Source organism: Chroicocephalus ridibundus, chromosome 7 (assembly GCF_963924245.1).
Source record: "Chroicocephalus ridibundus chromosome 7, bChrRid1.1, whole genome shotgun sequence".
Lineage (NCBI taxonomy): Eukaryota > Metazoa > Chordata > Aves > Charadriiformes > Laridae > Chroicocephalus > Chroicocephalus ridibundus.
In genome coordinates, this window is record NC_086290.1 from 24,677,446 (window position 1) to 24,694,340 (window position 16,895).

The 16,895-nt window shown below is 51.2% G+C and overlaps 1 protein-coding gene across 1 annotated transcript; it reads left to right on the forward strand.

Annotated features, from left to right (window-relative positions):
• Positions 1-9,705: 9,705 nt before the first annotated feature.
• On the forward strand, positions 9,706-11,802 carry SP5 (Sp5 transcription factor). The gene is made up of 2 exons (XM_063341559.1): positions 9,706-9,960; positions 10,515-11,802. Exons 1-2 carry the CDS (start codon positions 9,910-9,912, stop codon positions 11,565-11,567), a joined length of 1,104 nt encoding a protein of 367 aa, XP_063197629.1. The 5' UTR covers positions 9,706-9,909; the 3' UTR covers positions 11,568-11,802.
• Positions 11,803-16,895: the final 5,093 nt, after the last annotated feature.

Consider the following 16,895-nt stretch of genomic DNA (forward strand, 5'->3'; position numbering starts at 1 on the left):
AGGAATGTCAGTGAAGATAAAGTTCTGCTGTAACGTAACAAGAAAGTCTTGGTCTCCAGGTTACTCCCTCCCAGTTCCAGACATCTGCCCAGTACTGTTAGTGCAGAGTCTGTGTAGCTCGGTTTCCTTTTTCCTACATCCCTCCTCTGCGGCTGTCCAGTTTTTAATGCTTTACTTTGAGGACTGCAAATAGTGTATAAATGATAGTGGAGCGACATATACCAAAGGAAAGAACAAAGCTGACTAGATTGTGCTATTTGTAAGTATGTATAAGAAAATACTGATCAGCTGGGGCTTGTCTGACTGGTAGAGCAACAGTAAACAGAGGAAGTGATTAGTTTTATAGATAGTGTGATCAAAATCCCTGTGAGGGCTATAAAATAAAGAGCAGCAACTGAATTGATGACCAATGAGGCATATGGTATCTAAATTAACAGAGAGCAAAGGATCTCCCAGGAGGAGGTCATCAGGGTATCAGAAAGCTGAGGCAGAAAGTTCCTTCTGTCTCTTCCTACATTAAATTCCTGAGATAAGGGAATGCCATACTAATATGGAAAACTAGATAAAACTGGAAATGTAATGCTTTCTCTGGAGTCTTTGCTGTAGAGTTTAATGGATGAGGCCGCGCACATTGCTAGAACTACCCCTAACCTCACTGCGTACATTTCTAAAACTTGATTTAAGAGGGATTTTGATTACTCCGTTCTCTTATAAACAGTGTTTTACTTCTAGAATGCAAATGATCTTGTCCTTAATTTAGAGCTAAGTAAATGAGAACAGGCAGAAGAAATTCATAAATCAACTGATAACTATATCTCATTAAAGAGAATCGTTGGCACTACAGAGCAGCTTCTTTCTGAATCACTCCATGTGCCAAGTACGCTCAGCATGTGTAGTGATGGAAGTGAAAAAAGAGTAGCGAATCATGAGTCCAGTTCAGTTTTTATGGGCATCTATTCCACTGATTTCTCTAAGAATTTTGACAGAAAAAGGATACTATTTTTTGACCCCATGCATTGATGACAGCATTTTATAAAGTTAGTCTGATGACACTGAAGAAATTGCATGGCTTGCACTTGTGTTTTCTCAAGACTTTCTTATTTTAAGATTAAAAATTTGGAAAGTGGTTCTTTGTGGTTTAGCGTGGCCTCGTGAGAAGCAGTCAGTGGTTGTCAGTCACAGATTCTTCCTGAATCCATTTACTTGGGTTTAAAAGTGGCTCCTGTGGTAGAGCTGTATCATTTGGGCATGGGAGTCCCAGCACTGCACCGCCATAGTCTCTCTCTCATTTACCAGCATAAGGAACAGGTAATTTAGACTAAGAATACATTTCCATTTTATTGCATTATCCGTCCTTCACCATGGACCATTCTCTCTTTCATATGTAATATGTGATTCTCTCAGCCCGATTCTAGGAGAATAAGGGTGCTTCCTGCACGCAGTAGGAAAAACAGGGTTGTGAGATTTACTGAGGGAGAGAAGGCAAAAAGTGTAGCCATTTGAAGGCCATTTCTTTTTGCCCTCCATTTCACAGGTTCCAGAAATGCGAGAAAAACGACGCTGTTCGTCAGACTGGAGCAGGAGTCATGGCCCTGCTGACACCCTTGTCTTTGAGGGCAACATCCTTTCTCCTCTTCTTGTCCTGGGTTCTCAGGCAGCTGAGGGGCTGATTGAAGAGGGGAGTGAAATGCAATTTATTCCCAGATTAGGATTGTTTGCTTTGCTTTGGCATGGCCGGCCAGCCAGCAGGAGTTACCTGCCTTGGCCAGTGCTCCTGAGGGTTGAGCTGAGAGTAATTTGTTAAAGTGTTCGGTGAGGAGCAGGGCTGAGGAGCTCCTCTTTCCAAGCCTGGAGCAGTTGTGTGTCTGGCCACGGTTGTTCTCTTTGTAAAGAAGGGGAAGGGGAAGGGGAAGGGGAAGGGGAAGGGGAAGGGGAAGGGGAAGGGGAAGGGGAAGGGGAAGGGAAAGGGAAAGGGAAAGGGAAAGGGAAAGGGAAAGGGAAAGGGAAAGGGAAAGGGAAAGGGAAAGGGAAAGGGAAAGGGAAAGGGAAAGGGAGCGGGAGCCGACTCTGCTGCAGAAGAGTATGGTGAAAATGACTTCACGTTTCTATAGCTCCGTGCAGATGGAAGGCGTAATACAAGTGTTGTATACATTTGAAATACTTTCATTTGTGGTATTTTTATTTTCAGAATTGGAGGGGGTAAATTTATATTTTGAATAGTGCACATAATTTATGCATTTACCTATTTATCTATTATTCTGCATCACTTAAGGCATCAAGGTATAAAGTGACACTGAAACATAGCATGCACTGCATTCCTAAGAAGACTTTTCTGTCAATGAGGGCAGTGTTTTTAAGTCTTTATGTCCAGCTACAGAGAGAGAAGTCATTTCAAAATTGTAGTTGAAGTTTTACCCAATCTTCCTTGGGATCCTGGGCCTGTGGTGGCAGCCAAGGAAACTGGTGGTTTTTAAAATAATCCCTTTTAATTTAGAAATTTGGCTTCTCTGGGTACCTCTCAAAAGCTCTCCCCATGTTGGGGGGCGCTTACTTATATGGTAGTTGATAGGCACAAGAAGCATTGACTGCCTTTCGCTAATACGTGTGTATTACTGGAACGAGCTGCCCTAAAAGCATTATGCGTCGAGGGTCTGTAGAAAGGGTCTTCAGATTATTGCCCTTGGTGTGAAGACAGTATCTCTTACCCAACACACCTTCAATCCCATAGTCGTGCCCCGTATCCGTGTCCCTGTTTTTACCCTCACAATCCCACTATTGAGGTTTTTTCCTCCTGCCTTTTTTTTTCCCCAGCTAAAGTGGAGTTGTTGAAGACTTTGGATAGAGCACTTGCACTTTGTAAGAAAGATTATGGATTTTTTATACGCTCTTGCTCAGTAGTCCTTGAAGAATGGGTTATTTCAAAAGTGATTCTTAAAATATTGAAAAATATTGCCGTTAGAAAATACTTAATCTTTTCTGTACCGAAATGTTATAAAATTACAATGCAAGTTCATTAAGTAACAGGTGTATTTTTACAGTGTTGGATTAATCCATTCAGGCGAATCAATAGCAATGTGGCAGCCATATGATCACCCAGTATTTATATGTGGGTTGAACAATGATCCTGCTGTCTAAACTTTGTGCTGTTTCCAGTTTTAACACACTATAGACACAGATAGCTGTTTAATTTGTCAATAAATATACTAAGTAACTAAAATTAATTACCGTGAGACCCAGTTTTTAGATAATATACGCTCTGTAGTTCAAAGGAGGCAAATAATAGTTTAATTACCTTTTCATTCCATACCGAATAATTACACTGCAAGAAAAGAGTGACTATACGTATCCACACTCATAAAATAAAAGCTTCCCATCCAGTCTTCCCCGAACAAATGCATTTCACCAAAAATACACAGGCTTTTTTTTACCTAATGTTTCCCAAAATGAGAGGACAAGCAGGGTGCACACAGCAGATCCTTTTCAGCTGATTGCCAGAGCCTTGGCTTGCTTTCCGTTTGATAAAAGTCCATTTCTAGCTATTAGAGTGGTGAAGAAAACGCAGCCGTGTGTGCCAGAGGCAGAAAGGCACTTCCAGGGAGTTTGAAACGATCGTTTTGAACTAAAAGGTGTCCCAGGCATTCCGAGTGGAGCCAAGAATAACACTTCCAGTATTGATATACTTAAGAGTCGGACACCTTTTTAAAGGGGTTTAAAAGGAGCATGGGGAAGCAAGGGGAGGAAGTATATCCAAAAATGTTCCCCAGCGTTCCCTAAGGCAGGAGGAGGAGTCACAAAGGGCCAGCCAAGGAAGGAGCAGAAGATGAATACATTAAGATATTTAAACCTTTAACAACAGGCAGTAAAACTGTAGTGAGGCATAAAATTTGTTCTACTTTTCTGAAAGGGCAGCTCAGCTGCTCAGAAGTTTGGGAAATCCTCTATTAGTCTTTGTGAAACCCACACCTAGACTGGGAAATGTTGAGGCAAGCCTTTAAACCCTAAATATGCCCTTGCGTGTGCCGATCTTGTCAAGGGGTTTGGCTTTTCCCTTTGTGCACAGAAAAATGCAGGAGGTACTGTAGCAGCTTTTAATCTTTCTTTTATTTTCATCTACTAATGTTCAAATTAAACTCTTTTAAAGTTTAGGAGATATAATTGCGTTAAAGCTGTTTGTTGGTAATCTGAAGCCAATAAACAAACTGTATACACTAGCATGTTAAAAATATGAATTGGTGACTCCTCTTACTATGCCAGTCATGTTGCCTGGCATAAAAATGTCAATATGCTGAAGTAAATAATAATAATAATAATAATAATAACAACAATAATGGCATATTACTGTTGGCAGTGTATCCACACATGCTTGGAGCTACATACATGGGTTAATTTACCTTACTTCTGGTGAAACTTCTTGCTGTTGTGGAGAGATGGTTTCTTTTAGTAAGGCTTTAAACCAGAGAGTTGCCGTCTGAGTGAGGGATGGTGAGAAGACACTGCCTTTTGGAGCAAGCTTATTGAAAGCCTGTTCAGGTTTAAAGCTTGCCACACTCTCATGGAGAACTTGACTGGGAGGCTTTGCTGAATATTAATGCAGCTGTTCACTTAAAAATGCACGTTTCTGATTCTTTGTCACAATTGTTTAAGAACAGTATTTTGTTTAAAGCAGCCCCAGATCCCCAAACTGGGGGCAGGCAGGTGGCCAGAGCCCATCCAGGCTCCTGGGGTCATTCGCAGCTGGGCTGGAGAAGCTGAGGGACTGGGAAGTCATAGGAGGGACCAGGGGAGGGGACTCATGGCAGGGGACCGTGAAGGTGTTGGGTGGGACTGGGGGTGTCATGAGAGAACCTGGGTGGGGGTTCATGGGAGGCTGCAGCAATGTGAGCTGTCATTGGGATAGACTCTGGGGTAGGCTCTGGGATGGGGTGGCTTGGGGACCAGGAGGCAGAGGCACAGTGGAGACCGTGGAGGGGACCACTGGCACCCAAGCACCTGTTATTCCCAAGTATTTTTTGTCTCTGCTGACTGCATTCAAACCAGGGTCTAAAGAACCTTCTTTGCGCAGTCACTCTGGGATACCTGAACCTGAAAAATCATGATTTTGAAGACACCTGCCAGTGAGGGTGGTGGTTCATGCTTTATGTCCACTGTCTTTAAATCACCCGTTACCATCCAGCCCAGTGCGATCTGAGCCGCTCTGGCCCCCTGGCTGTGGGTTGGTTTCCGTGATGGAGGTAGCAGTGGAGGTGCTGCTGGGGGTAGTGGTGGAGGTAGCAATGGGGGTAGCCATGGAGGTGGCAGTGGAGGTAGCGATAGGTGTAGTGGTGGAGGCAGCAGTGGGGGAGCGGTGAGGGTAGCGGTGAGGGTAGCGGTGGAGGTAGCGGTGAGGGTAGCAGTGGGGGTAGCGGTGAGGGTAGCAGTGGGGGTAGCGGTGAGGGTAGCGATGGAGGTAGCGGTGAGGGTAGCAGTGGGGGTAGCGGTGAGGGTAGCAGTGGGGGTAGCGATGAGGGTAGCGATGGAGGTAGCGGTGAGGGTAGCAGTGGAGGTAGCGGTGAGGGTAGCAGTGGGGGTAGCGGTGAGGGTAGCAGTGGAGGTAGTGGTGAGGGTAGCAGTGGGGGTAGCGGTGAGGGTAGCGATGGAGGTAGCGGTGAGGGTAGCAGTGGGGGTAGCGGTGAGGGTAGCAGTGGGGGTAGCGGTGAGGGTAGCGATGGAGGTAGCGGTGAGGGTAGCAGTGGGGGGAGCGGTGAGGGTAGCAGTGGGGGTAGCGGTGAGGGTAGCAGTGGAGGTAGCGGTGAGGGTAGCAGTGGGGGGAGCGGTGAGGGTAGCAGTGGGGGTAGCGGTGAGGGTAGCAGTGGGGGTAGCGGTGAGGGTAGCGGTGAGGGTAGCGATGGAGGTAGCGGTGAGGGTAGCAGTGGGGGGAGCGGTGAGGGTAGCAGTGGGGGTAGCGGTGAGGGTAGCAGTGGGGGTAGCGGTGAGGGTAGCAGTGGGGGTAGCAGTGGGGGTAGCGGTGAGGGTAGCAGTGGGGGTAGCGGTGAGGGTAGCAGTGGGGGTAGCGGTGAGGGTAGCGATGGAGGTAGCGGTGAGGGTAGCAGTGGGGGTAGCAGTGGGGGTAGCGGTGAGGGTAGCAGTGGGGGTAGCGGTGAGGGTAGCAGTGGGGGTAGCGGTGAGGGTAGCGATGGAGGTAGCGGTGAGGGTAGCAGTGGGGGTAGCGGTGAGGGTAGCAGTGGGGGTAGCGGTGAGGGTAGCGATGGAGGTAGCGGTGAGGGTAGCAGTGGGGGTAGCAGTGGGGGTAGCGGTGAGGGTAGCAGTGGGGGTAGCGGTGAGGGTAGCAGTGGGGGTAGCGGTGAGGGTAGCGATGGAGGTAGCGGTGAGGGTAGCAGTGGGGGTAGCGGTGAGGGTAGCAGTGGGGGTAGCAGTCTCCCCACCCGCTGTAGCAGGCAGGGTCCCCGCAAGCCGCGGGGCTGGGAGAGCCGCGCCCCCCCGCGCCTCAGCCCCGCGGCTGGAGCTCTGCAGGCCCCGGCCCCTCTTGCGTCCGGGCCGCCGTGCTCCCCCCGGGGTGCGGCCCCGCGGTGGCCCCGGCCGGGGAGGAGCGGCCCCGGGCCCCGGCTCCGCCGGGCGCTGCGCCGCCCCCGCGCTGCTCCTCGTCGCCGGTGCCTCTTTGCTTTGCGCTGGCGTGTGGCGGCAGCCCATTTCTCGTGGAAGTAGTGCTTTGTGTAACCGAATTGACATTTGGCCTTGATACCTGTATCTCCTGATAACTGAAACAAATTTCTAAAATAAATATTGTACTTTGATCTTCCAGCCCTGCATTTTTAATGACAGCTCTGAACATCACTTCATTAAGAATACATTTCAGGAGACTGAAACGCTCCGAGTTTGAACACTAATTATTTGTACAGAAAATTATGACTGCAACGTTTCATTATCCAGCCCATTGGTTTCTTCCAGAAATGAGAAATTATTCTCGATTTTAAAGTAATGTGCTTCCTTGGATGCAGATTCATGGCGTTTGTAGTGTGGCGTCTGTGGAGAAACTTACCCAACTTTCCACTAACTCTTTTGTAACGTGACAAATCGTTTTGGTTCATCGAGATATCTGGGGAAATAACGTACCTTAAAGGTTGGGGGGAAGCTCGAGATGTTCAGTGTCTCCTGAACTACCTATCGACTCTCATTTCGATTTATAAATATTTTCAGATTATTCTCCTAGCAATTATTTGATAAAACGAATTAACAAAAATCGAGGTAGGAATTGAATCGGGCACCTCGTAGGAGTCCGGGGTTGGCACAAGTTTGGGGATGTCGAAGTTTAGGGACGAGGCGAGTGCGAGCGCCGCCGTTTTGCTTGTCTGGCGGGTTGTCGCTCCTCCAGGGACCGGAGGGTGCGGGTCGAGGTCCCCCCCGTCGGGGTCCGCCCCTCGGCTCCGGCTGCCCTGGCCGCCAGGGGAGGGGGGTGCGCTCCTGCCCCGATGCGGCTCCAGTGGGGCGGCTGGAGCTCGGACAGTGAGCCCGGGGCACCTGAGGGCGGCGGGCCGGGGTGCGCGGGGGTGTTCGCTCTCTCCCGGCTGCGCTGCCGGCCCGGGGCTCGCTGCGGTTCCCCCCGTCCCCCGCCACGTCCCGCGGGCGGGCGGGCGGCCCCCCCCGGATCGCGCCCCGGGCGGTGCGGGTGGGTGTCTGTGTGCGGTGGAGGGAGGTGCTGGACCCCGCAAGCCCTGCACGCCCGCAGGCAGATGGACACCCCCCGCCGCCTCACCATCCGCCGGGGACCGCTGCCGGGCCCCGGGCTCCTGCGGCGCTGCGAGCCCCGCCGCCGTGCATCTGTGCGGGGTAACGGCGCCGGGTGCGGGGCGCTTCTCCCCAATGTTACCGACCCGGTGAAGCGGTTACCTGGCACAGGGGCAGAGCTTGAAGTGGCTGCTGCGTAGGGATCAGTGTTACACGGGGGTCGAGCTTTTACTTCTCCCCGGGACTCAATATGGAGCCGTGGGAGAGGACTTGGCACTTTAATCCCTTCAAAGAAACCGATCTAATTCAAGCCCTACAACTCTTGGAAGTCTTTGAGCGGACAGTGATTGTTTCCACAGGAAAGCCAGATAAAGATCTCTGTGTGCTGGCGTTTAAAGAGACTTCAGTGGCGGTGTGAATACAATTGAACCCGGCGACTGCGGGGAGGATCGAGTTACCTGGGCAAACAGCTCCGGAGGACCACAGCCAGCCGGCATCTGCCCGAACGGGCACCCCACCACCACCACCAACCCCCCCGCCCCAAGACAGAGCCGAGCGTCCCCGTTTGGTACCTGGCCAAACAGGCCGTCTTACACGTTCGCGGTGGCCTCGGAGCAGATGGGGAAGCGGCGAGGAGAGGAGCGCGCTTCCAGGGCCGCCGGCGGAGCGCGGTGCTGAGCGGCCCGCGGAGGGGCGCGGGGCCCCGGCTGCCCCTTGCCGGGCGGCGCGGTGCGAGGGGTCCCGCCAGCTCTGCCCACCACCGAGCGCAGCAGCAGGAGGTGGCGTTAAGCCGTGACCCAGATGAGCCTGGTGGTGGCTACCGCGGAAATAGCCCCACACGTGGTCCAACGAAAAGCGGGTTAGACATAAGCACGCACGTCTACATGTATATATACGTATATACACAGGCCGAAAGGGGAGGCGGGAGGGAGCAGAGCCCTCGGGGCCGAGTTTGGCTTTGTGGCAGGAGGTGGGCGAGAGGGTGGCGGCACAGACCCGCTGACAGGGTCCGTGCTCCCGAGGAGCTCCCGAGGAGCCCCCCCGGACCCGCTCTAGCCCCCGGGCCAGGCCAGGCTCCCGCGGGCGCGCATCCCGCCTCCGGGAACGCCAACAAGAGAGACTCCTGCCTTCATTTAAAGAAATTACGTCTTTCGCGCCCGCCTCCCGCTAGGGAAGAGGAAACTTTTCCGCTCGGTCTCTCGGCTGGCCGGTTTGTCGGTGTGTCTGTCTGCGGGAGCGCTCGCTGCCGGTGGTACCCGCCGTCCCTCCGCCCAGCGCGGCCGGGCGGGGGCTCCTGGCAGCACAGGCTTCGCGCCGGCCGAGCGGAGCGAAACCAAACCCAGCCACCAGCGGGGAAAATGTGCGGTTGTCTGCGGAGTCACACCGAGGGCATATCCCTCAGCCTCGGGGGAAGGGCGGGCGGAGGGAGGGAGCGGGGTGGAACCACCGACAATTACTCCAGGGAAGTTTTACGACTGAGATCGACCAGCCCCGATCAGGTGAACTCGCTGCGCTCCTGTTACTTGGAGTCATCAAACACTATCGGCGGAATCCGGAGGCAGATTTCGCGGGCGATAACAAAGACACATTGTCACTTTAGGGCTCTGCTACAAATCCTTAATTGCAAAAAAAAAAAAAAAAAGGCGGGGGGGGATCCAGTGTCTTGCACATCCAATGTGAGGGTCTCCAGGCGGTAAGGGGTCCTTTGATCAAGAAAATCCAATTATTTGTGTATATACATTTCCCACATAGTGATTACTTCATTAATTGTCCCGCCTTTATCTCCTCCCTTCCCATCCCCCCTAATAATCAGTTCTTTTATCCAGACCAACAAACACACCATAGGAGCTTTGTGGATTCAAAGGATTTGCTTTCGCTTCTGAAAGAGCCGCTATTCTTTGATGATTGGGTAGCGGCAAACTTCAAAGCCATAAATCTTCCCTCTGACTGGCTGGCGGCCCAGCAAAGTCCTTATCAAATTCTTGGAGGTGATCCTGGTGCAGTCAGACAGTCCGCGGAGATCGCGCAGCGCGGGGGGGTGGGACAGGCACAGAGGCGAAGAGATCAGAGGGAAGAGGCGAGAGAGAGAGCGAGAGAAGGAAACTGGGCAGCTCCTCGTCTTCCCCTCGGCGTCTCCATGCCTCGGCGGTGCCCCGGCGCCTTCCCCTCGCCCCGGGCGCAGTAGCCATGGCCGCGGTGGCTGTCCTCCGGAACGACTCCCTCCAGGCTTTCCTCCAGGTCAGTACCCGCGCCCGGGGCTGCTCGCAGGGCGCCGCGTCCCACGGAGCGGCGGAGCCGCGACCCGCGTTGCGCGGGGCCCAGCCGGCGCCTGCCGCCTCCTTCCCGAGGCTTCCCCCCCGCGGCGGCCCGGGAGAGGTGGGCAGGGTGCCCCCGCGGGGGTGAAGAGCCCGGGCTCGGGCTCCTCGGGTCGGCAATTTCCCTCTCCCGCCAGGAGCCCGCGGTAACTCCAGGCAGCGTCCCGGGGCAGTGCGGGGGGGGGACGGGACGGACGGATGCGGGGCTGCCCCCTGCCCGCAGCGGCCGCTTCCCCGGCGCCCCGGCCCAGCAGAGGCGGCGGGGCCGGTCCCCGGGCGGGGCGGGTGGGGGCCGGGCCCGCCCTGCCCCCTCGGCCGACGCTGTTTTCGGGCAGTTCGCCGGCCGGGCGGCAGCGGGCGGGCAGAGGCGCAGAAAGTTTCCCGCGGGCGGCGCGGCCGCTGCCGCGGGTCGGCGGCGGCGGGCGGCGAGTAACGCGCTCTCCTCCTTCTCCCTGCCTTCCTCCCGCTCCCGCGCAGGACCGCACCCCCAGCGCCTCCCCAGACTTGGCCAAGCACTCGCCCCTGGCTCTTCTGGCCGCCACCTGTAGCCGGATCGGACAGCCGGGCGCAGCGCCCTCGGATTTCCTGCAGGTCTCCTACGACCCGACGCTGGGATCCCCCTCCAGGATCTTCCACCCGTGGAGCGGCGAGATGCCGGCGCACTCCCCAGGGGGGCTGCCGCCGCCGCACCCCAGCCTGGGGCTGACCCCTCAGAAGAACCACCTGCAGCCCTCCTTCGGGGGGGCGCACGAACTGCCCCTCACCCCCCCGGCGGACCCCTCCTATCCCTACGAGTTTTCCCCCGTCAAGATGCTGCCCTCCTCCATGGCCGCCCTGCCATCCAGCTGCCCCCCCGCCTACGTTCCCTACGCCGCCCAGGCCGCCCTGCCGCCCGGCTACTCCAACCTGCTGCCGCCCGCGCAGCCATGCCGGCAGCTCTCCCCCAACCCGCCGCCCGAGGACATTCCCTGGTGGAGCATCCAGCAGGCCGGCGCCCCGGGCGGCTGCGGCCACCGCTTCCCCGCGGCCGCGGCCCTGCCGCGGAGCCTGGTGCTGGGCCACTCGGACTTCGCCCAGTACCAGACGCAGATCGCCGCCCTGCTGCAGACCAAGTCTCCCCTGGCGGCCACGGCCAGGAGGTGCCGCCGCTGCCGCTGCCCCAACTGCCAGTCGGCCGCGGGCAGCGCCCCGGAGGCGGAGCCGGGCAAGAAGAAGCAGCACATCTGCCACATCCCCGGCTGCGGCAAGGTGTACGGCAAGACCTCGCACCTGAAGGCGCACCTGCGCTGGCACACGGGCGAGCGGCCCTTCGTCTGCAACTGGCTCTTCTGCGGGAAGAGCTTCACCCGCTCCGACGAGCTGCAGCGGCACCTGCGGACTCACACGGGCGAGAAGCGCTTCGTCTGCCCCGAGTGCGGGAAGCGCTTCATGCGCAGCGACCACCTGGCCAAGCACGTCAAGACCCACCAGAACAAGAAGCTGAAGGCGGCGGCGGACGGCGTCAAGCGGGAGGACGGCCGCGACCTGTGACCGCCGGCCGGCGGGGCGGCACCGGCCCGGCACCCGCGGGCCGAGCCGAGCCCCCACCGCGGCGGGGAGCCGGGCTGAGGGCGCCCCGCAGCCGGGGGCCGGGCGGCGGCGGAGGGGCGGAGAGGGCCGCCGGCTCTCGGACTCGCGTCGCGCCCGGCGAGCCGGGAGCTCGGCTGGGGGCGGTGCCGCGAGGAGCCACGGCCCCCGCGGACCCCCAGGCCCGGGACTGGACGCTCGTAGGGCACCCCCGGGGCCGCCGCCGCGCTCCCCCGTCCCGGGACAGGCGCCCTCCCCGCCCCGGGGCGCGGCCGAGCGGAGGTCGCGGGCGTTGGGGCGGGAGCGGGGCCGCCGCCGCGGGGGTCGGGGCGTGTGGGCGCCCGAGGGTGGGTCGGCAGCAGCGGTCCGGCCGTGCCGGGGCCCGGCCCTGGGTGCTTTCAGGGGAAAAGACTGAAGTTTTGTGTACAGGTTATTTAATAGTTCTGTTTGAATACAAGTGTTTCCCCCTCCTCCTCCTCGGCCCCCTGCGGGGCTCCAGCATGAGATGTTTCTGTAAAGCGACCCGCGGCTGCAGCGTGAAATAAACACGTTAACACTGGGGTCACGCAGGGAAGGTCCCGCCGCGTCGGTTTCATTCGATCGCCCCCCCCCCGGGGCTCCCCCTCCCTCCCCGCGCCGCCGCCGCATCCTTTTCCCCGCCGTTTCCCGCCGAGGCGGCTGAGGGGCGGGACGGGTCCGGCCGCATCGCCGCGGTCCAGCGGAGCTCCACGCACCGCCACCCGGGAGCTGCTCACGGTAAACGCCTTTAAAATCCCTTCCATCTTCGGACTGATGTTGGCCTGTTGGGTTGGGTTTTGGTTGTTGTGGGGGGTTTTTGGTTTTGGTGTTGGTTTTTTTTTAAAAAAATTGTCAGTATTTTCTTTCCTATACATGAAGCCGTGAGGGAAAAGAGAAACACGTGGTGCCAGTACTGGGAGTGAAGGTACAGGTCAAGTCCTACAGACTGGGATATACATTTGAGCAGAGGTGGGCACTAGTCAAAGTGAATAACGCCCTTTCTCAGAGTGGTCCAGGCCATGGGGCCTGTGGCAACCAGCCATTCCCAGTCTGAAGTTGTCTCTGGCACGGTACAGCCAAAATGTGCTTTCCATGTGTTAACTTTCCGTAAAATTGCAGACTTCAAGGGTGAGGTCCTTGTTATCCTCCCAGTGTGACGAAATGGCAGTCACTGTCCTGCACAGGGGAAGATATTTGGCACATAACTGTGTTTAAAAGTACTTGGTAGATGGTGACAGCTTTTCGGTTCCTTGCCTCATCAGGCATCATGTAAGTATGAGTTCAGGCATACATTAATTTTGGCAAATTTCTCTTAAAATAGTGACATTTTTACTGTAGCAACTTCCCTATTACTTTTTTTAACTGAAATTTGTATGGAACAAACAAATCAGGAACCTGATTAGTCATTTGCTAAATTTTGCATTTTAACATTGAGAATAGGTTATTTGCTCCTTATATTTTTACCAAGTCAGCTTTATTTTCTGGTTACCTAATGAGACAGCCAAATAAAAAGTGCCATCGAGACTTCACTGGGACTAATCTGGAACCATTCAGCCTCAGATGGGTTCCTCTGGTGGCAGTTGTAAAACAAGCTTTAGCACAACCATGATGAGAGATGCGCTTTGCCATGGACTGCTGCATCGAGAAAAGCAGCAGCTTGATAAATGTTTATCATGACAGAACGTGGAAAACGGATGTGTTTGTATGTGTGTCAAATACTGCAAAGAATCTATTCTCTCAGGAAATAATGAGATGAGACAACACCACCAGAACCCTCACATCTGAAATAATGAGAAGTTAATGGACAGTTACCATTGTACAGCTCCTCAACAATATTTTAATGTTTATGATTCTGAATTAATTTCCCACACCATATTCTTAGTGTCAGCTTATTAAATTAATAACCAGGCAGTTATCATCTTTACAACTGAAGAACCTTCTATAACCTGTCCTATTACAGAAAGCCTTGTGAGAAATACGTTTAGCTTCATTGGTTAGGGTTCTTTTGCCAAAGATTTAGGCTCCAGAAGCGTGTTGTTGGAGGGTATTAAGTAGAAGATACCTTTAGTGTCACAGAAAGGAGTGACAGCGATGGAGGAAATAACTGATGGACCTGATCCAGAAGTCCTTAGTCAAAAAAGTCTTTGAGACAAAAGCACATCCCACTTACTAGTGAGGTATGATTTAAATATGTCATCAGGAGTAACATAACGTTTCTGCTTTTTAAAACGTTTCATGGCGTACAGTGGCAACCTGCTTCCTGTCTTTGATATTAAGTTACATTGAGAATGTAGCGTTACAGAATTCAGGACTGCTTTAAAAGAGAGCTTGTTTCATCAAATAGTCTTTCAGTTCTGCGTTTGGATCAGACCTACTTACAATGGACAGTAATGGAAAGTGCTTTTGTTGGTAGCAGTAGAGGGAAAACGACGGTATCCCAGAGTACGGAAGGTCCACTTACAGGACAGAATAGTGGACTTGGATGTGCCAAGATCAAGATGAAGTATTAATGCAAGCTGAAGTGATGTAATCGATGGTTTCTGGCACAAGTTCAGCCTGACTAAGAACTAGAGAACAGTTCCTATTAGAGCAGACGTAAGTAGCAGAAAATAGCCAGATAAGCATAGACGTAATGATTTCTAGGCTGGACCGCTTTGTAAAGATTTTTCTCTGGTTGAATGACGAACTGAATTTACCCAGTATCTATGTTGTCTGGTCTAGTCAGATATTTTGTGTTCTTACTCAGTCCTCAAGACGCAGCTTGTACTGAAACACTGAAAGTTTTACCACTCACTTAAGTGTGAGCCTGCAAATAACTTAGGTTTTAAGCAAAAGGCCATAGCCCAGGCAGTGCTAGCACCGTGTCAAGGGGATGGTGGTGTCCGATTAAAAAAGAAAACAGCAATCAAAACCCCCCCAGTGGCATGTTGTAGCCTATGCATCTTGTATAATAGCTGTATAATGACAACATTTAAAGCATGAAAGTGCACAGGTTAAAAATATGTACCGTCAAAATTAAATACTTGTTGTGAGAGAGAGATACATTTAAGTGACAACCCATGATGTCAAATGCTAATTAAAATTTTAAGTCTGTGAGAATGGTAAAAAAAAAAAAAAAGAGGCAGAATATTAGGGATTCATGAGACAAGGTAAGTAAAAGTAACAGCTTAGAATATAAAAAATACATAATGAAACATTATTTCTCTCTAAAGCTTTTGAATAGATCATTGGAAAAAGAGGGCATAGCCATCATAGCTGTTTCATATTCATCTTTAAATAGCTAAATCATATGATAGCTTTTCAATTGAAATCGTTAAACTTTTATAGTAATATGGCATTTAAATATACATGTGACCTTTCTGATGTATGGGTAGAGCGTTACAAAAATATATTGCTTACATCTCAAGAATTTATTTCTAGTTGGCAAATTGCACTCTATAATAAAATTAACTTTTAATTTTGCATTCACAAAATACATTTTACACTTTTAGCTGTTTCCAATCAACTAGAACAGCTGTTCATTTTATAAAATTAAATGATTAATATTCTTTTTAATCATACATTTTGAGTACATATGCTGTTCAAGGTCAATTCATTTCTGAATTTTAAAACTTAAATGTCATTGGTATAATAGACACATGATACAAACTAATTCATCTTGTAGTTAATTCAAATTTATTAATCTCTACCAAAAAATCAGGATATGGTTTAAAAACTGGAGATTTGGCATGTTTTCTGTATTGAAAAGTGACTTTCACACATGGACAAACTTCTAAGCAGAGAATATTTAAAAAAAAATCAAAACAAACAACAAAACAACCACCATTGTTCTTCAGGTAGTTTTGTGGGGGTTTTTTTAACATGTTGTTAGTCAAATTATTTTTGGTTAAGGGCCAAATCATGTAATCGGAATTAGGGACTTTATCACAACAAAGCTTTCATTTTTATTTGAATAAGACTGACCCGGCAGAAGGTTGCAGGATTCCCCTTTTGGTCCTGACTGAGCAAATTCTCACTGCAATAATCCCATAAATTTATAGAGTTATGCTTCGTACCTCCTCAACTACTATTACAGAAAAAGGAGGATAAAGGGTTTTTTTAAACTATATTGGGAGACATCCTTCCTAAAACCATTGCCGTATAATTCTTCCTTCCATAATAAATTATAGATGTAATTTTTGAAAGAAATATTTAATCTTAGATTAATTGCAGAGTTTGAGAGATTGCCTTAAGTTTTATGTGAGTAACTACAACTTAACTATTTCAGTTTGTATAGTCTCACCTATATCTAATATTAATCTCAAATACCAAAGAAATAGGGAATATAAAATGCTGATGTCTTGAAACTCTTAGACAAAGATGTATTTTACTGTTCAGTGATATTCAAGGATTTTAGCACACCACTCAAAAGTTTGCAAATAGGGTAAATGTGTGTCTCTATGCAAGTAGTTGCACAATTATCTAGGCGCTTTTAAATGATCCTTGTAATACTTAATAGATCTTGTCAGCTCATCCCCATACTGAGTGGTGGGAAACAAAAGTGTAATACCTAGGTTATTGTCAGATCTTACAGATTGTTATAGAATCTTTTTTCCCCCTCTTTTTTAGTTTCTCCAGTTATTTTACACTTTTCATGAGATTGTTGTGAGTGCTCTAGTAGACATGTGGGGTCTGCTGCTCTGGCACATGATGGAGTCAACTCAAAGACCTCTTAGATTTTCCTGCCAACGTTTTTAAAAATATTCACCAGATGGGGTCCCTAAGTCTCTGAGACGACTGAGCTTGAAAGCAAAGCTTTCCTCCAAAGGGATTGCCTGGCAGGCATCTTCAAGAACCTTGCAGGTAAGCAGCATCCAAGCCACCAAGGACCTGGAAGTGTTTAGCAACCAGCAAGGCTCGCAATTGTCAGGTAAGTGTCAACGTGCAGCATCGAGAAGAAGGACCCAAGGCTCTGGGCTGACTGAACGAGTAGTCTTAATCAGAGAAAATCAGCTGAAGTGTGTGTAATTCAAAGGGTCTTTTAAATAAGTTTATTGTTTTTATTCTCTGTTAATATTTACTCCCAACTGATTTGAAGTCATATAGGTGTTTCGTTATGGAGAATGAAAACCAAAGAAAACATGTATTTTGACCTTGTGGCTGTGACAAGTCAGTGGGAGATTATGGATAGCGAGATTTGGCCTTTAACCTGGAGGCCATCAATCCTGTTTTTCTTCTCATCAGCTCTTAATTTTTTTTTGCCGTACGCATTTACTTAAGTACACACAAAATCCC

Coding starts and splice junctions, on each gene's coding strand:
- SP5 (XM_063341559.1), top strand. CDS start 9,910: ATGGCCGCGGTGGCTGTCCTCCGGAACGACTCCCTCCAGGCTTTCCTC. Junction 9,961..10,514: donor CCCTCCAGGCTTTCCTCCAG/GTCAGTACCCGC, acceptor GCTCCCGCGCAG/GACCGCACCCCCAGCGCCTC.